Source organism: Sparus aurata, chromosome 23 (assembly GCF_900880675.1).
Source record: "Sparus aurata chromosome 23, fSpaAur1.1, whole genome shotgun sequence".
NCBI classification, from domain to species: domain Eukaryota; kingdom Metazoa; phylum Chordata; class Actinopteri; order Spariformes; family Sparidae; genus Sparus; species Sparus aurata.
In genome coordinates this window covers 28,546,750-28,573,659 of record NC_044209.1, presented here as the reverse complement: position 1 = coordinate 28,573,659, position 26,910 = coordinate 28,546,750, and the positions used below count along the sequence as shown (strand labels likewise).

The following is a 26,910-nucleotide window of genomic DNA, read 5'->3' as shown; positions in this document are numbered from 1 at the left end:
TCTTAGAGGGAATATAAATCTTCATTTCACGACTGTTATTATGAAATGTGATGTGCAGTTGTAGGCTGAGTGTATGTGTGTGTGTGTGTGTTATCTGTGTCAAATCTGTTTACGTAACATCGTGACTCACCTCTCTATATTTCTCAGAATAATCTCCTAAGGATGAACACCTACACACACATAATGAATGAAGCATACAGGCTGGTATTGGCGGTAACAGCTTGAATGAGATCATTAACGATAATATGATGATGAGTAAGGCACATTAAGAGAGGTAACAGGTTCTGAATAAATCATCGTTTATACAAAATCCTTTAACAGCTCTGGAGCCCATTACTGCACATGCTCTTTAAAATATTCACTGATTGATCAACTGACTGATAGTTTAAAAGTATATTTCATATTCACACAATTATTATTCATAAAATGTTAATATCCTTTAGAAACTGATCCACTTTAAAGCCTCGTCGGAGATGATGTGAACTGTATGTTTATGTTTAAACAGCTTATTTAATGAAAGAAACAGCTGTCAAGTTCACAAAAAGTCAAGTTTATCCCATTTAAGGAAACATTCACCTGAAAAAGAAAATTCAGTCATAGACACAAAACATTTCTTGGATTAAACAAAATGTGCAAATTGTTGCTTTTCAGTGTTTTTATTCTGAAAAGTCTGGGCGATGATAAATATAATTAAGAATCAATTGTAGCATAAAACCTTTATATATGCGCAATAAGCAAGCAGAGACATAAACACACTTGAGGTCTGAGCTATACAACTCAATCTGTGTTATTACTACTAAATATATAACAAAAAGGTATTATTAATCATAATGTGATTTTTAAAATGAGTCGGATCAGGAGATTTTACCTTTTTCATGAACAGATATCTGTGTAAAATGGTTCTTCGTCATCAAAGTTTTGACCAACTTTCTTCAACTAATCTGATTGTCTATCATCAATAAAGCAGTTCTCTGTGATCTACAGATCAATCTGGATTTATTATAATATTGTGAATGTAAACGACCAATCGGAGATAAGACTGGATATGTGCTGCAGCAGCTCCCAGGAGGATTCTGATTGTACTTTATAGTTAAATAAATCTAATTAATTCTATGCACATAAATTCTGTTTTGAATGAATTATCAATGGAGCAGCTCCGACTTTTATCTCTTATTGACATTATAGATTAGATCAAATCATCTAAGACTGTTGTGAATTCCTTTATTACTTGTTTATGAACAGATAACATCAGATCATCTGAAAAGAAGAGACACCTGCAGTGTATTAAATATGAATTAATTTTATTACAAATGAACATTCAGAACAACTACATGGGGCACGTTAAATTAAAAGGTTAACAAAAACAAGAACACAAATGTACCAGTTTCACTGTTAGAAATTATTAATTGATGCCAAGGACGATACGAGCACGGGGGAAAGAGTTAGGTCAAATAAAACACAAACGATTCACATCAAAGACACAATCTGAAATTTTGGGGAATAAGTTTTGTGTTCTGAAGACAGAAAACAGGACAAATCCCCAAACGCATGGACTGCTTTTTCAAATAAGAGCTGGTTCAGGTTGATCATTACAAAGAATTTAAGTACAACATTTAATTAAAAAAGGACACAAATAGGCACATTAATCACAATTAGAAAAAAAACAGAAGACAAATGCTGACAAACTGACCCTGAGTAGCATCAGTCGTACTTCTGTAACAGACCGTCAGAGTCAAATAGTTCCAGTTAGTGAAGGAAATATGGCAATAAAAGAACCTAAAATAAACACTAAATCATTGAATAATCAAGCTTAAAAAACATACATTTGTCCAGTTAGTATCATTGGAAGTAGACTCTTGCTTTCATAATATAAAATATAAGAGATCATCTACAATGTCAGTGCAGTTAATACATAAATATATGATTTTTCTATGGAATTCTGCCCCTTTGTTAATGAACCCGGCCTTGAAGTAACGTTTTCCTTGAATTACTAATTTCAAGGTCAGGTTGAATTTTCAGTGTCAGCGTGTCGCTAATTTAACACAACAAGCTCCAATAATCAACGTGTTTGAAGGAATCAATAACATACCAGTGACATAGTGTTTCTTAGAGTCTCAACATTTATGAGGCTGAAAGTGTGATGTTTGTCTGGAGGGGGGTTCTGGAGTAAAGGTCAAGGTGTAGGTAAACCTTTAAGGAGATATCTTGTGTACAGAAGTTGTCATTTTGAGGTGTTGCTACAGAAAAGCACATGGAGTGTTCAAAATAGGAAAGATACTTGTTTTAAAAAAGGTAAAAAACAACAAAAAAGACGATGAAAAGAGCTTTTCTGGACCCTCTGACATGTGGCGGAGCTCGTGCATGAAAACACTTCAAGCTTTGCAGCTTTAAAAAGGGTCTAAGTAACGTATATTCAAATTAATTTTGGATCTCAGGGCTTCCTGGGACTTCTATGGAGCCTTTTCATGTTTTTGATTAGTTTTTTACATTTTAAAACAAGTCCCCATCTACTTCAGCTGCTTAGGAGGATGCTGCAATGCTGGACATTTATGAGATTAACTTTCTATTGGTATGAGGGCGAAGAGATAATGACCGAATTTCCATTTTTGGGTGAACTGTTCCTTTAAATGTCCAGTGTGTCAACTACAGTACATGAGTGAAGATTTCAGTGAGATGTAGGAGAGAAACATGGTCGGTAAAATAATGTCAAAGCATAGAAGAAGAGTTTTGGTCCTTTGGTGTCGTTTCCTCATGAGAAACATGACGAGTAGAAGTTAATTACGGCTCACGTCAACTTTTAGCCTTAATGATGGAGTCGCTCATGTGATTTCCTTCATAAAACGATTCAGAAAAAAGGATTTTCATCACGTTCTGACATCATTTTGCGATCACTGTTCTTATATGAACAGTGGGACATGACTACTTGCTGGTTTATGTTTAAGACTGACATGTTCGTTGTGCTCTACAACACTGGCTCATTTTTGTTCTTCAGAAAACAAGTGATCAGCTTCAGTCATGTTAAACATCCTGTGACGCTCTTCATTCATCTCACATGAAAGCAGCGCAACTCAAAAGGTCTTCACACCGAATTCACCCTTGTTTCCCATTTCCCCTCTTTCCCTCCATCTGTCTGTTTCCATCTCATTATTTATTCAGTCACTTCCCTTTCCTCGGCTCCCTCATCTTTTAGTTTCTTTCTCTGTATGATGTCTCTCACTCAGTCTTGATGGTTTTGTGTCTCCAGGGGTAAATCAGCTCCCCGACAAACAGCTTCTTGACGAGGGCAGCCCACGAGTCTTTGGGGTAACAGCTGTAAGTCGGAGTGCGATACATCTGGACCACTGTGCTGAACTTCAGAGGGTTGATCTGAGAAAGAAAACAGTCAGACATGACACCGATTGTCAGAACAGACATGGAGGACAATGTTTTTGCTGGAAGAAAAGAAAAATCTACATTTGCATCAATAAAAAAAATGTGTTTGTGTCGCAAAAGGAGTAACAACATAATAACATAATAACCTTTGGCCAAAATCTTTCAGAACAAAAGTTTAATTCCACAAACATTAACTGACAGAAACATTTAAAGGAACAGTTCAAACCAAGAATCAAACTCAATCTTTACCTCCACCTTCCATGCTGATGGAAAGTCAGGTGAAGTTTCATAGTCCACAAAATATATCCACACAGCTTGTCCAACGTTTTGAGAAGCCCAGAGATCCCAAACGGATTTGAAAATATGTTGTTTACACCCTTTTTAAATTTTAAATCTTCACATCTTCACAAGCAAAAGCGTGAGTGCTCACCCCGTCTGAAGTCAGCGCACGAGCACGACCTCACGTCGAGTGTTTAAATAACATCTTTTCAAATCGCCGTGTGATCTTCTGGAGACTTTGACGAGTGTTTTTAGCCAATATATGTTTGTTGTTGTTGTTTTTTAGTCTCCAAAGCAACGCTGTTTTGCTGTGAAGCTCCAGAAATGTTTTGTGGACTATGAAACTTCATCTGGCTTTCCATCAGCGTGGTGGGAGGAGAAAATGACTGACTTTTCAATTTCCCACACAGACCTACTTTACGACGTATAAAATCAATGTTGGAGCAGTTTCTCCACAAGTCGTGGGGTAGAGAAAGGAATCGATTGTCATCAGAGAAATTAGACAAACCTCAACTTCTACATTTAAAATCATAACAGAAACAAAATGTGGCCGCTCACCTCCATCAGCAGGTGAAGGGCCGTCCCAGGCTCCTCACACAGCACCCTGAACTTTACTCCCTCTGAAAGTTAAATGACAATGATCAATGAGAGGAGACTGTGTATGATTTTAATCGGGCCATTCGACCACAAACTTTTATTCCCAGACGATTCCAGACATTCAAACGACCTGTGGATACCCTGGATTATTATCATTATGCTGTCATCTGTCTAACCATTCTTCCACGCTGATTTCATATGAAGTCATTATGTGGCTCGACATTCAATTTTGTCCTAAATATAAGCAGCATAGTTGGTCTAAAAGATCACATAGTCCAGGTGCCAAAACTGAGACTTGATGGCGGACCAAAACCAACACCTCATGTCATGGACTGTAGTGTTGAGATGCAAAATGGTGCCAGGATCCCAAAAATACCAACTGCAAGTTTCACTCTTTTGAACAGGATCACACAAATACAGTGAGAGAAAGCTGCAACTAATTTATTTTAATCCAATAACCATTTAGTCAATAAAATGTCATAATGATCACAATTGATCAGCACAAACAGCTTGTTTTTTTTGACCCACCGACTTTTCTTTTACTGTCATAAATGAGAAAGAAAAGTAGAAAGTCCTCACATTTAAGAAGCTGGAACCAGACAATGTTTAACATTTTTGAAAACGGTTTTCTTTGGATCAACTAATCATCGCAGCTCTAAAGTGGAGAGATGATAACGGTGACTCACCTGCCAGTCTGTAGGGCCGAAAGATGCGGAGGCCCACGGCGAACAGAGGGAAGGAGTTAATGAAGTCCACACTGAGGTGGAGGACGCCCTGGAACAGAACCACCACCAGCCGCAACTGCACAACAACAGGGACACACAGGGTGAACAAACTCCTACTGGACACAATCACAGCCGGAGTCACATTAAAACTAGTCTTAAGTTTTGTAAAAACAAATTGGAAAAGAGGTGACACAGCGTAAAAAAAAAAGGTTTCCAATCTAATAATTTACAATTGGACATGTTCCACACATTGAAGCAACATTTCATGATTTATTCACAGACACTCCGCCCAGAAACTATTTATATCTATCCAACAAACCCACGCAGATTTTACACGGTGGTGAAGGAGCCAGGTCTATTTCTGGCTCCGTCGCAGGAATAGAAACGGTCGTCATCTTAAATTCATGTCAGTTATCACGGACAAAAAGCATTATAATCTCGAGAGCGTGATGTGTTTCTCCTGTGTCCATTTTTGTAGAAAAGCCTGAGATGAGCTGGAAATGTTGATATTTTTCAACATAATGTAAAAATCTTTCTATTTCCTGCTTCATTGTTGCTCCACCACAGTTTCAGACCGGGTCAGTGTGAACGCAGCTTTGAAGCAGCATTTACAGGACTGTAATTTTCCTGATTATTCTGAGAGGAAGTTTAATGGCAACAACATCTGGTGGTTATTATCAGGAAAATACAAAGTTCAAAGTCCAGAGGAAATTTTCCCAGGAAGAAGTTTTCCATTTCAACAAAACACGAGAGGGAATATAATCAAACCACTGACCAAATAAATAAATAAATAAATAAAGGAGGAAAAATCCGAATAATTAAACATTTTTGAGGCTTTCTTTAAGGTGTCTTTGATTCATCACTTCAGTCTTTCTAGAATCCCATTACAGAAGTGATCGTGGTGCAGAAGTAGCTTCTACGTTCTGACCGACATCAGCTGCTGTTCTGATTAAAGCGTCCTGACTTGTGACTCGTCTCACCAGAGTGAAGACCAGGTAGTAGAGAGCTGTGGTGGGCAGCAGGAACAGCAGGACGGTGAACAGCAGCGTTCCAATGAAGAGCTGAAGAAACACAAACATTCACAGTAAACGTGTGTGTCTCTGTGGTGCTGACTTTAGTGTGTGTGTGTGTGTGTGTGTGTGTGTGTGTGTGTGTGTGTGTGTGTGTGTGTGTGTGTGTGTGTGTGTGAGACCTGGTCCAGGTCGTAGGAGCAGGAGTCCACCCTCTGCCGCAGGACGTTCCACTTCTTCCCTCTGAAGAGCCTCCAGAGAGACGAGAGGCCGTAGATCTTCAGACAGTAAAGCCTGACGGAGAGACAGACGGACATGACTGATGACGAGCATGAAATTAGAGCAGCTAAATGAACGTTATCGAGCTAAACACGCGTCGTAAACAGACAGAACAGGATTCACATGCTTCATCTGATATAAACACAGAATATCAGAAGACTTGTACCACAAAAATGAATTGTTTAAAAGTAGATAATCAACGGGGGAAGTGTCATGGTGATATCTGTTAGTTAAAATGTTTACCCTGTTCACCATTATTCACAGACAGACATCTCCTCTTCAGCAGCATTTAAATAACCCAAACTCTCCAGTTTGATTTCCATCTACATTCTGAAGGTTATTACAGAAGGTTAAAGATTGATGATGTTTTCTGATTAATGGAGCGATGAAAAGAGATATCTTAAATTCCCTCTGTAAAAACCTCTGACTGTAAAATGTCAACACAACGAAACAATAAAATAAGTTTTTAAAAAAAATCAATCTTTTTTACTGGAATTTTCAGAACAATAACAACTAATCAACATGTTTCTTCTATCCGATCCTTCCTACAGAGAAAGAACGTTCTAAAGCTAATTCTGAAGTACAAGAACAGGTTTAATTCAAAGTGAGCTGTGATCGCAGCAGGAGATATTTTTAGGTCCAGTCATACAGATTCAATAAATCATCCGACAAATGTTCTCAGACTGAATTCAAACTCACACTCGCTCTTAATCCAAGAGCTGTTGGAGCATAAATATGTGACAAGGAAAGTGGGTAATATTTCATTATGCACCACAGGCGAGGGAGCCAAGCTATCTTTAGAGCAAATGCATAATTTAGTCAATCCTCTCTCCTCCAGAATCCAAGACTATTATCACAGTGTTCAGCCTCCCATCACACCACGCAGCCATTAGTCCTCCCGCCTTAAAACACATACGAATTAAGGTGAGTAACAGCCAGGATTTAACAATATTAATAAATTAGAATATCACCAGATTTATGCTTTAATCCGTAACATGAGATGTTATCAAATTAATGAGGATTAACAAACAATACGAACTAAGGAGGAGTTTAAATTAGATTTAGATCTTTCTGAGCTAACACACTACACAGAAGATGTTTTAAGCAGTCACACTATTTTGAATTTTGAGGTAAGGTCTTGTTCGTCACAACGCATCGTCACACAATACGACATCCCATGATGCACCACCTGTCAACACCACCACAAGTGATTTCTCAACCGGTGGGAAACATGACACATAAATGGCGTCCTCCTCAGCTGAGCTGTAACATTAGCCTGCTTTGTTACATAAACTCCTGCTGAAAAGTAGATTCACGCTTCATTCTGCCCGGCGATATGGAAAGAAAACAGTTCCTGAGTGAAACTGCTCACAGCAAGCTCTGGGGATTATCTCGAGTAACCGGGTCAAGATTTCTACAAAGAGCCATTTCTGTTAGATATTTTTTGTCGCTTTAAGCACCATGTAGTTCATCTCTACAGCTGACATCTCCAAAACTGTGCATCTCACACCAAAACAATCTGGATGGATCAATAACACCACAGGTAAGAAGGTGCCCCCCTTCAGTACTGTCATCAGGTCCACTTTGCACCAGGAGAATGCCGTACTCAGATGTTTTGAAGGTGATTTTGTTGCTCTTTGGCGATCTGATTTGTGATTATCAGCTATATGAATAAAACTGACCTAATTACTCTACCGCGTATATTGTCAATGATTATCTAACCCTCAAAAGAGCAGAAGAAGCAGACATCCTGAGCAGAGTGTGTACCAGCTGAGGCAGAGTGAAGGAAACAACTTGCACCACTAAATTATTTTATACAAGCGCCTGACCCAGTTAAGCAACTGCATGCAAAACAAAACATCCTGTTCTGAACGTCAGACTCTGGTGATTTAAGTGTTGTCGTACCAGTTCTAATTGAAGGGATAATAACAGTGGTGTTCTCTGCTTTCTTTAAAGTGACAACACATCACAGACACTTCTAATGTTTGCACGACTTCAGAGATTTGAATCTTGTGGGTGTGCTGCGCTAAAAAAAGATTTTTCTGCTGATGTTTAATCTGAGGCTCATTTCCTAAACCAAGCTATGTTTTCTGTTTCACAAGAGTCGATTCACAGCGAGTAGAGATCACTGTATAGATCAGTCAAAGCAACTGTAGAGAAAGTTGCTTTGACTGATCAGCTCTAAACCCTGATGTTTATATTTCATATTTCAGAATATTACTTATTACGGTGTAGTGTTGTAATCAGTATTTTAGCTATCATTTATAGCACAGCCTAAAAAGGGATATTAAGTTAGTCGGCCCATCCTTCCATCACAAAAAACAAAAATCTCAGGGCAGATCGCCATGAAACCCCAAGAGGAAGATCATTCTAAATGCTTTCCAGTTGCTCTCCTGCTGCAGGTGGAGACACAATAATGATGAGTTTGTCCTCCAAGCTCCACTCAGAAAGGTTAAACTAAGACTGTAATGTATGGGTCAATAAAGGATCTGTAATTTAAATGTCTTTACTGCAGCAACAGAGGACAAAAAAAGGCTGAGGAAGACGCCCTCTGCAGGTAATCAACAGGACTATTTCACATGAATCCACAGTGAGTTCCAGTTCAATACTACACACACTGATTCTCAGCAGCTTTGAGTTTTCACTCAGTGTTCACATTAAGTAATCGGTATACAAACTACGAACATTTTGTTCCATGCACAGAAGAAATGGAAAACATGACAGGGCTGTAGCTGAATGCAGGTTTAAAGGTTTACTGTGTTGATATGAAAACTGACGGTTATATTCTAATTTTAACGGATTAGTGCTGCTAAAACGATACATTTCAAATTTATATCAAGTTTTTTGTCTGTCAGGATGTTATATTCTGTGAATATACAACAAATCATTCTGTTTTTATCCCTTTAAGGATGATTGTATCTGATAATAATAATAAGTTAAATACTGTGATATATTCTGAGACAGTATTAAAAAACAACAATATCAAATCGTTTGCCGTCTCTTTAAGTCAAATTTCTGGTTGCAGTCTGATGCTGCAAGCTGCACCATAAAGCTTCCTGTTAATACACAACAATTCCTGAAATACTTTCAAGCTGCGATTTCCTTCTTTAAGATATTTCACTAATCACTGAACAACTAGTGAGCCTCGCACACAACAGTCCTGCACAACTCATCATTTTGGGAGTGATCATCTCAATCATTTGAGATGCTGCCACTGCTGTGAACTCCGGCAAAGAGCGCTTACAAATCCCTTTCATGAGGAGGGCAGTGCAGTAAACTGACACCACCAGACTGCTTTCATTATTCCTGAGTAATCAGGAGTTAGCAGCAGCCGCTCTGAGGACAGGCTGTGACTTTACAAAAAAAATACTTCTTAAACCAAAAACGTACAAGTCCTGCAATTATGACTACCATGCTCCTCTTTTTCAACATATCATCTGGTTGTTTGCTTCATAGCAGTGAAAAAACTGATCATAGGTTGTAGTTGCTGGGGTCTCACCTGGCTCCGTAGACGTAGAAGCAGTAGATGTGGAAGGTGAGTAAGGCGACCATGTCAGAGAGCAGCGAGAGGGCAAAGGTCAGACCCAGGCAGGCTGACAGGCCGCCGTACCACAAGATCCCCTCGATGAAGGGAGACATGAGGTGGATGTAGCCTGGATGGAGAGAGGACAGATAGATGAATCTGAAGCCTCTAGGAAGGCTGGCAGCAGTGTTTTTATGGTCAGATCGAACTGAGAGAAACAGTTTTGTGCTGCGACTCACTGATCCAGAGGTGAATGTGGTAGAGGAAGAAGCGGCCCAGGACCTGATCCAGGGCCCGGTTCATCTTCAGCCCTGCAGGAGCTCCCATCAGCCACTGCAGCAGCTCATCCAGCTCTTTAGCCACATGCTGAGGAAGAAGCCCAGAGTTTAAAGGCAGGACAAAGAAATCTGACATCATTTCAGTTCTTCACACTTTCTTCAGTAATCAGTAGACTCAAAAATGAGGCTTTTTAGACTCATTATCTCAAGATATCTCATGACTTCAGGCAGTAAATGTTACATTTTGAGTCAGTAACTTTTCAAAAATGGCTTAATCAGTTTACCACCATGACATCCTGTCCTTGGTTCCGCCTTCAAACTGTTTTAAAAGGAGGTCAGAAAGTTGCTCATCTTATCCCTTGAAGTGAGTCATGGTGGAAACAAACCAACAACCATGGTGGCAGGAATTTGTGACTAATGCGACATGGTGACTTTCTGAAAAAACACTGTCAGACACACTTACATCAGCTGCAGGCACCAGTGTGTTGGCCAACATGGCGATGTGGTTGTCTCTGTAGAGCCACGAGATGAGCAACATGCCGAGAGCCACATCCACCAGGAACGACACCAGGATGTTGGCTTTCCTGCAGACAGACAGACATGAAGGTAACATCAGGAGAAAAACTAGAAGTTAGGTCTCTCTTTCTAAAAACTTCCACTTGCACACATATAAAAATCAAATCAACTGGTTGCTATGAAATTCACTTGATGGCAAGCTTTAAATATCTCAGCATGAATGTCTTTACGCTGCCTGAAGAAGGTCACCAAGCCTGAAACGAGCCACCCAGAGCAGCTGCTGTAACATCAGGAAGTGTCTACAAACAATCACCTCATGAACTGTGTGTGTCCGGCGGCCGGTTTTGCTGAGCTGAGCGTCCTCATGTGTTCGGTTTTGTAGCTGAGCTGAACGCAGGTCGACAGCTTACTGGACAGCCAGCGCAGAGGGTAAAGACTGAAGATCCTAAAATGTCAAATATAAAATAGAATAATCAGTGTTTAGATTGAATGTAGAAATGCAGATAGAAAGAAGAACAACAAAAATCATGTTTAAGTCCGTCACACTCATCTACCACATACATATCTGTTTACCTAAAATGAAACTTTATCTATACTTGGGAGTTCTTTTAAAGTTTTACATCAGGCAGGAAGGTTGATGAACGAACAAATTGTTGGTTTGGGTCTTATCACGGGATCTGTAGGAATATACAGAGCAGTGCCTTCTCACCGGATGTTACAGATCCAGGTCCATATGGAGAGCAGCCAGCTGATGAGCAGGCAGAGCGGTACGGAGGCCTGTTTGAGCAGCTCCACGATGATGCTGGCCTCTCGACCTTCAGACTGCCAGTGTGTCGACTTCAGCGGCCCGTCGTCGTATCTGTCCATGAAGAACAGAGGCTGGCTGGTTGCCACCGTCTGGAACATCTGGACCAGCAGCAGCATGTTAGCAAAAGTCTTGTGCCAAAAAGGTTTTCAGCATAGCGACCTTAGAACCACTACGTGAGCTTTTTATGAAAAATCTAACTGAGCTGTCCACGAGAAATTCACCTCTTCATCTTTTAAAAGTTAAAAGAAATATTTGGCATAATTTAGTTAAACCAGATCCCATAAAGCAACTTTCTGATGGTGAGTTAAATGATATTTTCATGCTGCATTATTTTCTTTCTTCCTTCAGTATTTTTTTCCGATCATCTACAAAAAACAAGATGCCAAACAATTTAAATATGAATGAACTCTTCACTTTTGTGGTTTTGTGACACTCTCCACTGAAAGCTGTATAAATAGTGTATATTTCATTTGCACTATACATACAGGGACAATGATTGAAATTTAGAAATAACTTTAAACTCTAAATTGCATTGTCCCTGTTAAACAGAATAAAATTATACTGCATTCTAACAGCAGAGCTCAAAGAAAAAAATAATCCTGACATCCTTCACATGACATCAGCGTGGTTTCCCAACTTTCATTCATGTTACGTACGCGATAAAATTCAGCAAACAGGAAGTAAAAAAAGAACCAGGGCCTCAGTCTCGTACCTGTCTCAGCTCAGATGGTGGATCAGTTTTGGGGTCGGGAACTCCGTTTTGGATGGGGTGAAGCTGCGACAACATCACCTTCCTCTGCTCATAGTGGACGAAGATAACCTTCTCCTCCTCTTCCTCCTCTTCCTGCTCTTCTTTATCACCTCCAGCCTCCCCATCCTCCTCCTCAACCTTCTTACTCTTCTTCTTAGTCTCTTGCTGAACAACTCTTCCGTCTGGTCAGGTCAAAGATAAATTCACTGTCAACTTATCATAAATACTACATAAATCAAAAATCAAAGAAATAGATGAATACATTCTAACAATGAGATTATATTGCAAAATCTACCTCAAAATCGTAAATAGTTAAAGCCTGTCCTAAACTCCTCTAGTTGTCCTGTATAAACCCGGTAAGTATCATCCTGGCGGTCTTACTCTGATCCCGGTTGAGGACCTCGCAGGTGAAGCCTGTCTTGCCGATCTCGCGGTGGATCTGAAGCCAGCGTTGCTGGGGGAAGATGGTGCTGAGGTCTCTGAGGAAGCTCTCCATGCCCTCCTGACCCTCCTTCGGTAAACTCCATGAGCCCAGCACCGACAGTTCCACTCCACTCTTGGCCTGCATCTGAGTGAAAAAGATTGAGGAGTGCAGTTAGGAGGGGAGACACTAACAAAGACCACGCTGAAGCAGCGTGTCTTAACTGTTATTTTGTGGGGGATAACATATTTATTTTTGGTACATGTTTAAAAAATCTAGCAAAAAGATATGACACCTTCAGTTCTCAGATGAGGATAAAAGGCTTCATAATCAGTCAAAGATTAAATATTTGACTGTGACTCAAATGTCAACAATATAAGTGTAACGCTAATCAGGACCTGAGAGGACACAGAAATCTGCCTGGTGTTGCACTGACCTGCTGGACGTATTGTTTGACCTGTCCGGGGATAAACGGGTAGTGGATGACAGCCAACACCACAGCAGAGTCATGGCCGGAGATCCAGCGGCCGACCAGCAGACCGCTGTCCGCCCGGTTACAGCACTGCGGGAAGAAGATCTTCAGCACCATGACTTCAGCTCAGTGTTCAGACTACAGCAGCTCTGATGACCTGAGAATGAGAAGAAAAGAACACCAGGTTAGGTGACCTCTACATGTTTCCTTGTTGTCCACAAAAGCCAAGAAAAGACCAAAATTAACAATATGTTAGTCCATCTCTTTACTTTCCCAGCCCAGTCTATGGCTCTACTAGTTCCTCCTGAAGATTAAAATATTTCACCTCACAAATATTATAATAATATTGTTTTGTTTCCTCAGAAGACCGTTCTTTAATTCTGAACAGTGAATATACAGTCATACAGTAAATTTGCTGAAAAAAATATTCTTAGTTATGTTGTATTTCTTCTACTGCCACATGGTCTTTCCAGTTGTGAAATCCTGCGACATTCGAGTATATCTTAAAAACGTCATAAAATAATTCATACCTGTTGTATGCCGAATTGAAGATGGGCTTGTAATCTTTTACAAAATATATCCAGCTGCGATTATTTTACGAATAAGCGTGATCGCAAGCAAAAAAATAAAATTAGCTGATTTTCGGACGGAGTTTGGTGAACAGACTAGACGGTTGACCTCGCTTTATGCCCTTCAAATATCGAGTTAAGGGTGATGTTGTGGCAACATATAAAGCCCGAGGCTCGATTGCCATTGATGTCAGTGACGTTAAGTCGATAAGCAAGCTAACACGGGAAAGTAGGTTAGCTGTTGTGTTAGCTAGCGAATAAAAATGTGGGGAATTACCAATAGAACGAGATTAATTTCCCCGACATTCATTGAAAATCATGAACATTTGATTCCGTTCTTAGACTTACAGATTCCTGCTCAAAGTTAATCACAGTTCTTTGACTTAAAGTGTCATAACAAAAATCTTATTTATTTATCTGAGTGGAGCTACATCATAGTAAAGACGTTACACTGTTTGACGGCACTTCAATAAACAAAATATGCGTTTGTAAAACGCATTATTTACCTTCTTAATCAGCGACAGGAGCTGTCACCTTCCATTTGTAACGTCGACCAGTTAAGTAGCGAGCGGCGCCATATTCATTGTTGACAGTCCAGTGCATAAAACGCTCCGGTGAGAAACAAACGTTTAACTGTTATGTGCGTTCCTTTGGTTTCAACCGTCACGCAGACTCAAAATTTTAAGGTTTCAGCCAAAGAACTGAGACCAAAACAGTCTAAACGATTTCCGAATTGTGTTTATTTGAATATGAGATTTTTGTCGATTCAGTTTGGTCTCTTTTATATGCATTTATATACGCTGGAACAACAGTCTGTTCCTCACTGTGGCCACTGGAGGGCAGTGAACACCCATGATGCCAGATACAGAAAATAACTAGACCTAAATAAATAATCGAAATTAACTTCCGGTAAAACCTTTCAAAACTAAAACAGTACATCACTGAAGGTGAGAAAAGCATCTGTTTATCAGTATGGATTATTTATTGATTTATTTATGCTTTTCATTTAATTTTAGCAGTTTAGTTTTACAAAAACGACTATTCTCACATAATTTCACATAAACAGAAATATAAAGCAAAATCCAAACCAAAAACTGAATTAATAGTTATATTATTAAGTGCTTAGTTGCTATTAATTAATTTAACTGATTATATTCATACTTGGTTCATGACTCCCATTTCATCCTATTTGAACTATTATTGGTGCAATAATCAGAACATTACAATACAATAGAACAAACAAACAAACAAACAAAAACATAAATGGATAAATAAACAACCTGCTTGTTCCTCTGCAGTTACGTCCAGTGTGAGTTTGTGCTGCTGCTGCTGTCAGAGTTGTTGGTGAATGAGGAGTTGGCCCAACTGTAAAGACATTTATCTCCTCCTGCAGTGACACAGCAAGAAAAGAGCGGGACGAGACCCTCCAACAGGCTAAAAATAAAAAACATATTGTTGTCTGCTGATTAGACATTAAAATTGATTTTAAAATCACACTCATTTTTTGTGCAATATTGGTATTTCATTTCAATTGTTGGACAAAAGAGTTAGCAGACATTTTCAGGATTTCAAATTATTTGGAAATCAAAAATAATATGTTACAAACTTTATATATGTTTCCTCCTACCTTCCTTCCTACATGATGTATATTATTGTTTATGTGTGGGAATGTATTACTATTGTTTCTGTAAGTTCAAAATGTTTGTCTGCTGAAAGAAGCACATTTTTGGCGGCCTAAACATCCCCCAGAACTCGCCAAACTCTGCACACACGTCACATCTGGTAAAATGTTACAATTCAACATAATGTGTTGTGGGAGTGGCCAGGGGACTCCACAGCGCCCCCTAACGCTGGGTCAGGTGACCAAAAACTTTGTCTGATCTTCATGAAATTTGCAGGACTCAAAGGTCTCATTTAATTATTTATTTTTGCCCCAACAGAAAGTCGGCCATGTTGAATGGCGTGTGCCTAATTTCATTTTTCCGACGCTGTTTAGAAGACTTTATGATGTTCACACACTCACCAAATTTTGTGCGTATGTTAAAATTCATGAGAACCTTAATTTGATACCCCAGCAGCCCTCAGGTGAGGCACAACAGCTCAGTAGCGCCCCCTGATGGCTTTTTGAATTAAAGACTACATTACCCATAGTTGTAGTCTGAAATGACCGCGGTGCCTTGTGGGTAAACCGGAAGTAAACACAGACACGTTGAAGATGGAGCATTGTGAGCAGAACCAAACTTCAGATAGAGAAACTTTAAATAAAACGGATATTTTGCGGGACTTTCAGGTGTCTTTTTTCGCTATGAACCGCCTGGTTTCTTTTCCCTGGGCAGTGAGTAAAAACCGCTTTTTATCGTGTCTCCATTCATCTCATAGAGCGAGCGATGAGCCAACCTCCATTCAAATATCTGTCTATTTATATGTTCTATCTCCCCGGACAATATGTTCAGTGTCACAATACAACTGAAATTATTTCACAGTTCAGCGGATTGTTCTGAGTAATTCGGCACACATATGATCCACCAGCAGGTCGGAATTAAAACAAAATACCTCTTCAGTTTAGACTTACTGAGTTTGAAATAAAAAGTGGCTGAATATGTTTAAAACGTCCTAATGCAGCTTTTATTTCAGTTGAAATGGTTTATTTGTCACACACACAAACAATATGTGTAATAATGCATACTCTGAAAGAATCTGGTGTTACATGATTAATATGTAATATAGTGTAAATATCAAATTAGATATCAGACTGAGTTATAAATGTTTTGTTATTATAGTGCAAACATATGATAGAACTAAATCCATCATTCAGAGAAAATGTGTCTATTCTGATTTAAATTATTCTGACCTCATCTAAATTCCCCCCAAAATTTTTATACAGATCCATTATATCAACAAAAACACTAAACAAAGGTTTAAAACCAAGTCATTATTTCTAACTGATTTCTACTTTACAGTTTTTAGAAAAGGACCTTGAAAGCAACAAATCATCAGACCTGATCTTAGACATTTTAAAACAGGTAAGTGTGCCGGCACCTTTCATGGTTTTATAATCTTGAAAATATCAATAAAATAATCAGTAAGGTTTCTTTTCTGTTTCCGACAGACGTGTCTTCACTCTCTGTGCCGGAAGTTTCCTCCATTGGTCAGATTCAGGAAGTTGTTTCTGTCGGAGCTCATCAGACGGGTCGGTGCCGTCAGTCTGTCTCCAACAACATGCATATTCATTTGTTAGTAGTTCTTTATTTTATTGTTGGATTGTTTCCTCATAAGTTCTTTAAGGTTTCCAGGAATTAACCATGTAATTCAGTGCCAAATTCCAGTTTTATTTCCAAGGAAACACTGTAGGAAAGGTTTTGTTGTAGGGCTAAACTATAGATCAAGATATTATTTCAACAATGCAACTGCAACATGCAAATCACAGATGCTGCTGGTGTGTGATTGATGAATTAAGTATTGTGGTTCTACAGAGAAGATACGGCCAAACATTCATATTCTGCAGATGTAAAGGAACATATTGTTTTGGTACAGAACCCAGAAAAAAACACATCATCATTATACTTTTCATGCCAATCAATCTGATAGTTGTGGAGTGATGACTGAAGCTCCTGTTGTTTGGTCTCTGACAGCAGGAGGCAGCGGGCTGTGATCCTCTGGACGAGCTGTACGACGCTCTGGCTGAAGTTGTCGGAGCTGAAGACACGACTGAATGTTACAAAAGCTACATGCTGGTACTGACCCTGCTGCACACACTCATCAATCACTGTGATACAGCCGGCTCCTCCTGCTCGTTTTCATCTTTTGTGGTCAACTTCTCTTTTGGATCCTTCTGAGCATCCCTGGTTCAGTTCTGGATCCAAAATGTTGTAAAGACAGTTCAAAGATGAAGAGACACTGGAGTTGAACACTTCTGACTTCAACTTTTCGCTGCTGGTTTGTGTCCTGCAGCCGGGTGGAGACGCCGTCAGCCTGCTGGAGAACGTAGCTCTGATCTCAGAGGGAACCACCGGCCTGGTGACCTGGGAGGCTGCGCTCTACCTGGCAGAGTGGGCTCTGGATCACCAGCAGGTCTTCACTGGAAGGTAACCAAACCCCAAAACTACCACGAGAACTTCAGTTATTCTGACACTAACGATTATTGTCTTTGTTGATTATTTTCTCAATTAATCGATCAGTTGTTTGGTCTGTTAAATGTCAGAAAATGTAGATCGTTGTTCCTCAGAGCCAACAATGACGCTCTCAAATGTCTCGTTTTGTCCACAACCCAAAGATATTCAGTTTCCTGCTGACATCAGAGAATTTTGACTTTTCTTCATAAAGAATCACTCAAACTAATTAGCAGTTACTGTTGACAAATAATTGATTAATCATTGCAGCTTGATTGTTTCCCCTCATCCTTCCTCTCTCCTCCTGTCTGCAGGACGGTTCTGGAGCTGGGCAGCGGCGTCGGGCTGACCGGTGTCACCATCTGTCGCTCCTGCAGTCCGAACAGATTTGTGTTCAGTGACTGTCACTCCAGCGTCCTGCAGAAACTGAGAAGCAACGTGCAGCTGAACGGTCTGACCGAGCCGACGGTCAGCGTGGAGGAGATGGACTGGACGGCAGCCACAGAGGAACACATCAAACGGATCGGACCGGACGCCGTCATCGCTGCAGGTCAGAGTTCAGACTCTTCATCAGTTCTTACACTTTTAACTGTGTGCTTGAAATAATTATATATCTCATTCCCAACCTTGAAGGACGGGTTGGCTTAATTTCTACATTTTAACAATCTGGTTTCTCCTCGGTGGTGCAGATGTGGTGTATGATCCAGATGTTGCAGGAAGTCTGGTGAAGCTGCTGTCAAAGATCCTGAACTGTTCGTCTGCTGAAGTCTTCATCTGCTCTACAATCAGAAACCAGGAGACGTACGGCGGCTTCAAGCAGCAGCTCGGTAAGAGATATCATTACTCGAGTTAGATTTATGAATGTGCAGACCTCCACTACTTTCCAAAATGCATTGTGCAGCCGCTGGAAGATGTTAGCTGCTTTCTTTCTTTAGTGAACTGACTGGAAATGTTTTGTTTTGAACAGAAACGGCAGGAATCAGCCATCGTGTGATGACAGGAGCCGTCAGCCACGTGTTTCCTTACAACAGAGCCTCTTCTATAGAACTGATTCAGCTGTACACGTGACACCGCTGTAGCACAATAAAGATTTTATTTACAAATGTACATCGTATCAAAATGTCCTTTATACAGTCATGTTCCCCAGCTGGAATGAAAAGTTTAAACGTTGTGGCGATTAAATGTTTTATCGACTCAAGTGAAGCCGAGTTACCCTCAAAGTGAACGAGTCTCCCAGATGTTTAACTGAGGATAATCTACAGACCATCATCATCATCATCATCATCATCATCATCATCATCCTGTCAGACTGAGAGAATCCTCCATCTTCACTCTAGAGGCCATTAAAACAAAAAATAGCGTCTCTTCCATCCCAGATATTCTAAACTGATGTCCCATCGTCAAATTAACACGTCACCGCCAAGAGTGAAGTTAAAATGTCGAAAATATTGGGATCATTCATTAAAAGTCTCCTGGTGTCCATCAGGGAGTGGTGATCAGCGGCAGGACGTTCTGGTCCCAGTTGTCGTCCCAGCGCTGCCCTCTGCTGGTGCGGAGGTTCCTCCTGAACTCACCCAGTCTGCCCTCTGAACTGGGAAAGTCTGACAGGAGAGACTGAAAACACAAATATGGCTCAAACACACAGATCAATCAATCAATACAACATTTTAAACATTCCTCCTGATTTTAACATCATTACTGTGGTGAAGAGTATTATCTGGAAAGCAAAAAATTAAAAACATCTTCAATTAACTTTATTCTCTACCCAGTTTTACTGTAACTTCCTTCATGTTAATTGATGAAACATTCAGCAGATGTTTCCAAACAGGAAGTCTTCATTTCCTTTGACAAGATTGTTCTATAAAGTCTGGACTTACATATTTATAGTGAAACAGCATATTGAACATAATAGATTATAATAGCATGTTCATGAATCTGTACATTGAGCACATTTCCATCATTCTCACTTTGAGCTGCTCTGCGAGCTCCTGAGATCCTCTGAAGATCAGTCCATTCTCCTCGTGCTTCACCAGCTCGTGTAAACTGGAGAACAAAGACCACCATGTTAACTGACACACATTTAAACAAACTGCAGATTAATAACAAGCTCCCAAAGATCAGTTTCAGATAAACAACTCGATTCTACTGGTTTGAACACATGATGTTGAATCTAACATGAATCTGAAATCGTTCTACAAACAGTAGAGACCCACAGTCTGAAGCTCTGCAGTTTGTCTTCACCTCACACCACAGCAGCAGTAACAGAGGTCATTATCTCTGTGTTTGTGTTCTGTAAAGTGTAACTCAGACATTCAGAGTCCTCTCCACTGTGGACCGACTCACCAGTTGAAGTGGACGGCACAGACGGGCAGACAGCAGCCGAACATGTCGACCACCTTCATGGGCAGGTCCAGACCGCTGGACGACTTGTGGAGACAAACGCCGAGATCTGCTGAACCTGACGGCACGAGTCAGACGAGTCTCATTAAAACATCAACATTTTAAATCGCATGTATGTGACGAGGAGCGGCTCTGAAGTACAGAAGTACAGTCCTACAGTACTCATCTGGAGTACAGTGTGTGATGCTGAATGTTACCTAATAAGACAGGATAGTCCTCCGCCTCCAGCCAGGGAGTGCAGATCTTCACATGCTCCAACTGCAGAGAGTCGATCAGCTTCCTGTAGTGTTCCTTCTGAGGACCTTTACCTGCACACACACACACACACACACACACACACACACACACACACACACACACACACACACACACACACAGACATGAGACCAACACACACACTCAAATGAACGCTGAAACCAGTTTGGAACCAGACAGCAGAGGATTACCTGTGATTACACACACTAACGATGGTAACGAAGCTCCTCCTTTAACGAATCCTTCGTACTCTGTTGAGAAACGACACAAACACGTCTCAGATTTTTCACTCTGTGTTTAACAGAAGATCAACAGAAGCCGTTTAAAACCTCTCGTACCTTCAAGAGCCTTCAGCAGGATGGAGAAATCCTCATCCTCTGTGGAGAGATAAAACGTGTTATCACAAACGTCTGATCGACTCTGAGGGTGGTGAGATGAAACCGTCTGATTCAATGTTTGAGGCTGGATCAATAAATGACATCTTAAACCATCAGAATAACTTAAAGGTGCAATAATCACATCAAAATGATAAACATCTGGGTTTTATATGATCAGAACAACATATAAAGTGTGTGTGCACGTGCAACAATCAAAATGAACAGATTAATCAATATCAAAATAGTTTGTCGTTGCAACTTTAGAAAATAGTGCCCGTCAAAGAGGATCTATTGGATGCCTGCAGTGCAAAAAAATTAAAATATGTTCAGTTCAATTATGACAAAGAAAATCATCAAATCCTGACAACTGAGCAGCTGAAACATGACTAAACTAGTTGACTTAGTCGAGTTTTTGCGCTGTTGGTCATGTTGCCTGGAAACTTCAGCATTTATCCAACAGCTGATTTGTAGCTCATCTGAAGGTTAAACAAAATGTTCAGTTTTACTCAGCAAGCCGTCTTTCTGTCTCCTCCTCTCACCTGTCCAGCTGGTGCTGCTCAGAAGCAGCGCCGGTCGCCCCGCCCTCAACGTCACTGTGTCATCAGTGAGGTCACGGACTGAGAAAACTGTCTTCTCCACCTTCACCTCCTCAGACCTGGAAAACATACAACAGGTCAGCCGAGGCAGAGAGTGAACTTCTAATATTTCACTAATTGTAGTTTTATGGACTAAAATCTTTAATCAGGGTCTGTGGATTTAAACAACACATTTGTTTGCAGTGAGTTAAAAACACAAAATCAGAGAAAGTTACTCTGTGAGTTTCAACAAGAGAGTTTGTGGCTAACAGACATGAAACCCTCCTGTTGTGTTTCTCACCCTTCACTCCTGAACTGAGGATGTGCGTCCGACAGTCTCATGAAGAGCTCGTGCTGCAGCTTCAGCGGAGTCTCTCTGAAGATGGCGGCTGGTCTGTCGTAGAGCGTCGTCGCCCTGCAGACATTTTTAAGTTTTACCTGTAACTGCTATGAAATTTATTGTAGATACTCTTAAAGGATGAAAGCTTATGACTTTACTGACCTGTGAACTCTTAATTAGCATCATCAACATGACAAGCCTACATTTTCTAGTTCCACTAAGACACAAAGAAAAACTGGATTGTAATTGCAAAATAAATCGTACTTGATGCCCCAGTTTTTCTGCAGGTCGTCCTTCATTGCGTTGGTAACACACAGGTTGTGAGATGCCAGAGGGCCGAAGAAGTGCTCGTACCTGAAGAAGAACAAAACAATATCTTAGAACTCACAACGACAGATGACAGCCTGGTAAATATAAACAACCACAGCTCAAGTTTCTTCTGTGTTACCCAGTAATTGATTGATTTGTATTGATCAAAATAAATGACTGTGTCCGCCTCACAGTACTGACCACTTTGCCAGTCGGACCACCGGGTGTCTCTGGCCGTGGCTCAGGGCCATGATGGTGTAGCCGTAGTTGTGCCAGTCGATGACGAATCTGCTGCCACGCAGGACGCTAACGAGCCAAGCCACCGCGATGCTGGGCAGGCCCGGGGGATTCTGGGATATTAACACAATCATTAACATCAGTCTGAAGAGAAAGATGGAGATAAAGTTACAGTCACTTAAAAACTACCAACTCTACTCAGTAATTATTCACAGTTCTGATCATGTATTTCCTTGGACGCCACACCTTGTGTTGTCCAGTTTAAAACCAGTGAAGGTTTCACAGCAGTCTGCAGTTCACTCTCAGGTCCACACGTCTACACATGCAGTCTGTACATCACAGTATTTCACCTTTCATCTGTAACCCAATACCTGCATCAGTATATGAGACTGTATCTCCATCCTCAGCAGCACGAGAAGGAGCTGAAGACTCTGAATGATCACCTTCGTCACGTACGTGAGGATTTTTGGTCCCACTGATAAAACAACAAAGCACAGACGGATTAAAAGTGGTGGAATGTAATTAAGTACATTTACTCAAGTAGTGGACTTCTGTACAGATTCAACAATCACACTACACTTCAGTGTTTCCATTTCACTGGTATTCAACTTCATACTTCTACTTCACTACATCTCAGAGGGAAATATTACACTTTCTACAGTGCTACATTTGTCTGCCAGCTTGAGTTAGTTTAGTGTTTCCTTCCCTTCATGTCCAGTGAAAACTGTGTATCTCCAGATTCTTTTGATATGTAACGTTTGTGATAAACTGAAGGATGAAGTGTTGCTTCATGCGTTAAGTAAATTCTCCTCGTCTTTCAGCTAAATAAACTCTTTAAAAACGCTCCTGGATCAGCTGGAACACACGTCGTCACAGAGCTGACACCGTGAAGTCTGACTGAATGAAGAACATTCTGCTGATTAAACACACTTTTACTTCAGTATGACAAAAAACAAGACTTGTAATTGTAACAGAGTATTTTACAGTGTAGCACAAGTACTTTTGGTAATACTGATTACTTCTTCCACCACAGTAATCACAGTATAACATGTTTCCAGTTACCTCGAACACCTTTCACCTCTGTTATGGGGACTATCCTGATGTTCTCCTCTCTCAGGACGTCTTGATGAGGTTTGGTATCTAAAATGAGAAAATGTCAGAGACAAAAAGAAAATCACTTAAACAGCTCGATTGATTTTTGAGGACTTGCACTATTATTTTTTTAACTTGAAATCTAAAAAAAAAACTTCAATGAGAAAGCAGTTATCATTTCCTTTGAGGGTTTTTTAGGTTTCTAATATTGGCCGATTAATCGTCATCAGCTTTTCCCTGCTCCAAACTATCGTTATTATGTCGGCCTCTAAAAAACACTATCATCAAACTTTACTTTGCCTTTGAGATAAATGATTCCCAGCAGGTTGTAAATAAAGACTAACAAAAACAGTCATTGAAATGTTTGGATGGGTTTCATCTGCTTTTCCTCATATCTTCAAAAACTAGGTGACGGATTTGTATGCATGAATCAATAGTGCAACTGTGTTCGATATAGTTTAGATCACATATGACCCCAAACTCTTATTTCCTAAAAATAGTTGTAATTTACTTCATAGTTGAAGACTCACCTGTGAGCTGTGATTGATTGTTGCAGCTCTACTTCTCATAATGCTAATAATGTTTTACTTCTTACTGCATACATAGATACTCGCAATGAATCTTGTTTTATTCATTTAATTTTGAAGTGACTTGTGAATGAACTTCCGTTTTTGCTGCTGTCACACTGTTGTCAATAAAGTTTATCTCATCTCGAGCAGCGTCAGGTGAAGTTTAAAGGACCTGGCAGTCTGAGTAATGTATGAATGACAGTGTGAAGCTCTGATTTAGTGTCATTCTTACCTAAAAACCCGACAAAAGTAACATTATAACGGTGTTTGCTGAGGGACAAGGCGTGATACTGCATCCGAGGACTGCGACCGATGTCCCCCAACACCAGCACACACACCCGCCGGTCAAACCCGCCGTCCCGCCGCCGTAAGCTCCACAACCACAGCGACAGAAGTCCGGTTACAAGAGCCAGAGACACCGCCGGACACGTTACACCTGAACCGGCTCCGTAAAATGTCACTACAAGCGCTGAAAATAGCGCTAACACTGTCAGGAAAACCGTGCAGGTGCAGCGCGCCGCCATGTTTGTTTGTGATTTGTGATGACGTGGCTCAGCGGAGGAAGGAGGAGGAGCTCCAAATTTAAAGGGATCGCAACACCTTTTATCTATTTCATTTTTGTTGCTGTTTTGTTTGTTTGTTTGTCTGTCTTCCCTCATTTCTCTGATTGTTTGTATTACTAAAATGTCAAAGTGTCAAAATAAATAAAAAGATAATTGAAAAAATAAAATAAAGGGACCGCATTCATGAGGCGTTCAGGTGCAACATGCAGAGTCATTACAACATCACTACAGCGTGTTAATAATGATAAAACAAAAAAGAGTCCCTTAAAATAAACTCATAGATTATATATATTATAATAATTCTGATTATATTATAATAAAATATCTGTATGTTAATTATTGTTTTTTGATTTTAGTAAAACCTCTAAAAGCCCTGTAATTATATTTAACTAACAAACCCTACAGAGCACTCTTCAGTGTGTTTATTTATATATTTACTATTTTTTACAATTATTAGTATTTTACAAATTACCCTTCAGAAAACATTTAGGGAACGTTACCTGAGGGTCGTCTCAAGGTTGTTGTCTGTTTTATGGGTAATTTGTATGATTTTGAATTTGCTAGTACTATAATATTTTTATATTATATATTGTAACACATTTCTGTGTGCATGTTGTGTTCATACAGTTTGAAAAAAATACATAAAGCTTGAAAAAAGGTTGAAAGTTCAAATAACTTTATTGGAATATGCAACAAACAAACAGAGAATATGAGTCGTTACGCTGCACAGATGCTTCATGTCGTTAATAGAATTATGACAAGAGGTAAAGTTGGTGTAAGATCAAATTAATGGCATTAAAACAAAACAAAGACTTGACAGATGGACTTTGTTTGGTAGACAAAAGAAGAAGAAAAAAGCTTTATATAATAACAGCATTTTTTTTTGTTGCATACTTGAAATAAGAGAATCCATCAGCCAGCAAATACTCAAATGAAACAACCTGAAAAGTTTAAATGGAGAAATCTTTTTTTTTCAACCTGTCGAACAGATTGTGAACCAGTGTGTTTATTAAAAACAGAAACATCACTTCATATTAGTAGCCAGCCCCGCTAAGAACCCAGTTCTAAACTCCAATGAGGTGCAATGTAAAGCTCTTATTTTGAAGACTAATTCGTTGTCACTGTTCACAGCCCAACTTCGTGCTTCAGGTCACGTCACATGTTTACGCCTACCCCAGTGGCGGCTTTTGGAAAAGGAGGAATATTATTAATGTGCTGCATTTTCTCTCTAAAAATGGCTACAGAGGGGCAAGAGAGAGAGAGAGACACACACACACAGAGATTTATTTATTTATTTATTTTTATTCTATTTATTTATTTATTTATTTTTATGATTATTTATTTATTTTACTTATCTATATTACAACTAGTTGTATTGTCCCTACTATCAACATCTCTTCATTTTATTTAATTTTATTTTCAATCTATGTTATAAACGTATATATATATCACCTATATTACATGTACATATATTGTTTTATGTCTTTTGTTTTGTTGATTAGTCTTATTGTTATTATTGTTGTGATTGTGCTTTGGCAACACATGTTAAATAAATGTCATGCCAATAAAGCCTTTTGAATTGGATTGAATTGAGAGAGAGAGAGAGAGAGAGAGAGAAGCCGAAGCTAACTGCTTGTTAATGAGAGTTAAGAATAATCTGACAGCTGTCTGTGTGGCTGTTTATCTGCAACAAATCTTAAACTTCTTCCAGATATTGAGTTTACTGTGACTTTGCTGTTGTAAACATGTTGTTCCTACTAACAGTCACAGTAGTCATTTCTTGGTTTTGTCACATTTTTAGATGTGTAGCCTGTATTTCTAGTTTGCACTTGCCCTCCAATAAATAGCCTAATAATAAACCAGTGTTTTATTGCTTTTTAAGAACCGCAGCTGAATTGCATGTCTTCCAAACCTCAGTATTATGATAATGTGAATAAACACACAAATGACCCAAAAGAAATGGTAATTGCATATCACTCACAGCTACACAGGAAACACAGCTAAGTAGTTAGCTTTCTGTAAGTACTTTGTTTTTTAATTTTGCATTAATTAATCTACATATTGTGTTATTAAAGCCTGAAAAGAATTGTGCTAAGCGTACTGCCCTTTTCTGACTTTGAGCCCCTCTATAATCATGTGCACGTCCCTGTTAGTAACAATATAGTAAAAAGGGTATAAACCTTCAAAATGAAGTTTATTTGAAAGAAACAGACTTTGAACTGTGATGAAATCCCAAATAAAAAAAAATGCAATAAAAATAATTAAATAAAAAATACATTAACTTCCCTTTTAACATGATTTTGGACTCTTTGTGTGGCTGATTAAGTGTCTAAGAAATAAAGAATAAACTACTTTATTTTTTATTTTTTTTCACCTTCTCAAGTTTGGGATTTCGTAATTGCAGCCTCTCTGACGTCACGGCTGTTTTCCTCCCCCCTGTCTGTACACACCAGCCCAACCGTTGGACGTCTGAAGCGTTTGGAG

The 26,910-nt window shown here is 39.6% G+C and overlaps 3 protein-coding genes across 4 annotated transcripts; 1 reads left to right on the top strand and 2 right to left on the bottom strand.

Annotated features, from left to right (window-relative positions):
* Positions 1 to 1,284: 1,284 nt before the first annotated feature.
* On the bottom strand, positions 1,285 to 14,301 carry pigq (phosphatidylinositol glycan anchor biosynthesis, class Q). Its single transcript, XM_030406930.1, has 14 exons — positions 14,107 to 14,301; positions 12,996 to 13,188; positions 12,520 to 12,706; positions 12,100 to 12,320; positions 11,289 to 11,485; positions 10,893 to 11,024; positions 10,527 to 10,647; positions 10,025 to 10,151; positions 9,762 to 9,915; positions 6,166 to 6,277; positions 5,954 to 6,034; positions 4,935 to 5,049; positions 4,210 to 4,271; positions 1,285 to 3,366 (listed from the first exon to the last, which is right to left on the bottom strand). The coding sequence occupies exons 2-14, from the start codon at positions 13,146 to 13,148 to the stop codon at positions 3,214 to 3,216; spliced, it is 1,815 nt and encodes a 604-aa protein (XP_030262790.1). The 5' UTR covers positions 13,149 to 13,188; positions 14,107 to 14,301; the 3' UTR covers positions 1,285 to 3,213.
* A 1,481-nt stretch (positions 14,302 to 15,782) lies between these two features.
* On the top strand, positions 15,783 to 18,816 carry eef2kmt (eukaryotic elongation factor 2 lysine methyltransferase). Of its 2 annotated transcripts, none has more exons than XM_030406393.1 (8): positions 15,783 to 15,935; positions 16,561 to 16,623; positions 16,710 to 16,790; positions 17,236 to 17,334; positions 17,552 to 17,685; positions 18,024 to 18,259; positions 18,399 to 18,536; positions 18,677 to 18,816. In XM_030406393.1, the coding sequence occupies exons 1-8, from the start codon at positions 15,816 to 15,818 to the stop codon at positions 18,775 to 18,777; spliced, it is 972 nt and encodes a 323-aa protein (XP_030262253.1). In that variant the 5' UTR covers positions 15,783 to 15,815; the 3' UTR covers positions 18,778 to 18,816. The 2 variants fall into 2 exon arrangements, with proteins under 2 accessions (XP_030262253.1, XP_030262252.1); XM_030406392.1 differs by having other exon boundaries at positions 17,233 to 17,334.
* On the bottom strand, positions 18,786 to 24,415 carry alg1 (ALG1 chitobiosyldiphosphodolichol beta-mannosyltransferase). Its single transcript, XM_030406391.1, has 13 exons — positions 24,096 to 24,415; positions 23,265 to 23,342; positions 22,574 to 22,677; positions 22,167 to 22,315; positions 21,921 to 22,010; positions 21,618 to 21,731; positions 21,281 to 21,396; positions 20,703 to 20,741; positions 20,556 to 20,615; positions 20,307 to 20,417; positions 20,053 to 20,167; positions 19,677 to 19,752; positions 18,786 to 19,323 (listed from the first exon to the last, which is right to left on the bottom strand). The coding sequence occupies exons 1-13, from the start codon at positions 24,385 to 24,387 to the stop codon at positions 19,192 to 19,194; spliced, it is 1,476 nt and encodes a 491-aa protein (XP_030262251.1). The 5' UTR covers positions 24,388 to 24,415; the 3' UTR covers positions 18,786 to 19,191.
* Between the last annotated feature and the right edge of the window lie 2,495 nt (positions 24,416 to 26,910).

Coding starts and splice junctions, on each gene's coding strand:
- pigq (XM_030406930.1), bottom strand. CDS start 13,148: ATGGTGCTGAAGATCTTCTTCCCGCAGTGCTGTAACCGGGCGGACAGC. Junction 4,272..4,934: donor TCGGCCCTACAGACTGGCAG/GTGAGTCACCGT, acceptor TTTAACTTTCAG/AGGGAGTAAAGTTCAGGGTG. Junction 3,367..4,209: donor CCCTTCACCTGCTGATGGAG/GTGAGCGGCCAC, acceptor TTTCTTTCTCAG/ATCAACCCTCTGAAGTTCAG.
- eef2kmt (XM_030406392.1), top strand. CDS start 15,816: ATGGAGCATTGTGAGCAGAACCAAACTTCAGATAGAGAAACTTTAAAT. Junction 18,260..18,398: donor GGACGCCGTCATCGCTGCAG/GTCAGAGTTCAG, acceptor TCGGTGGTGCAG/ATGTGGTGTATGATCCAGAT. Junction 18,537..18,676: donor CGGCTTCAAGCAGCAGCTCG/GTAAGAGATATC, acceptor TGTTTTGAACAG/AAACGGCAGGAATCAGCCAT.
- alg1 (XM_030406391.1), bottom strand. CDS start 24,387: ATGGCGGCGCGCTGCACCTGCACGGTTTTCCTGACAGTGTTAGCGCTA. Junction 20,418..20,555: donor GTTAGTGTGTGTAATCACAG/GTAATCCTCTGC, acceptor GTGTGTGTGCAG/GTAAAGGTCCTCAGAAGGAA. Junction 20,168..20,306: donor GGACTATCCTGTCTTATTAG/GTAACATTCAGC, acceptor TCGTGCCGTCAG/GTTCAGCAGATCTCGGCGTT.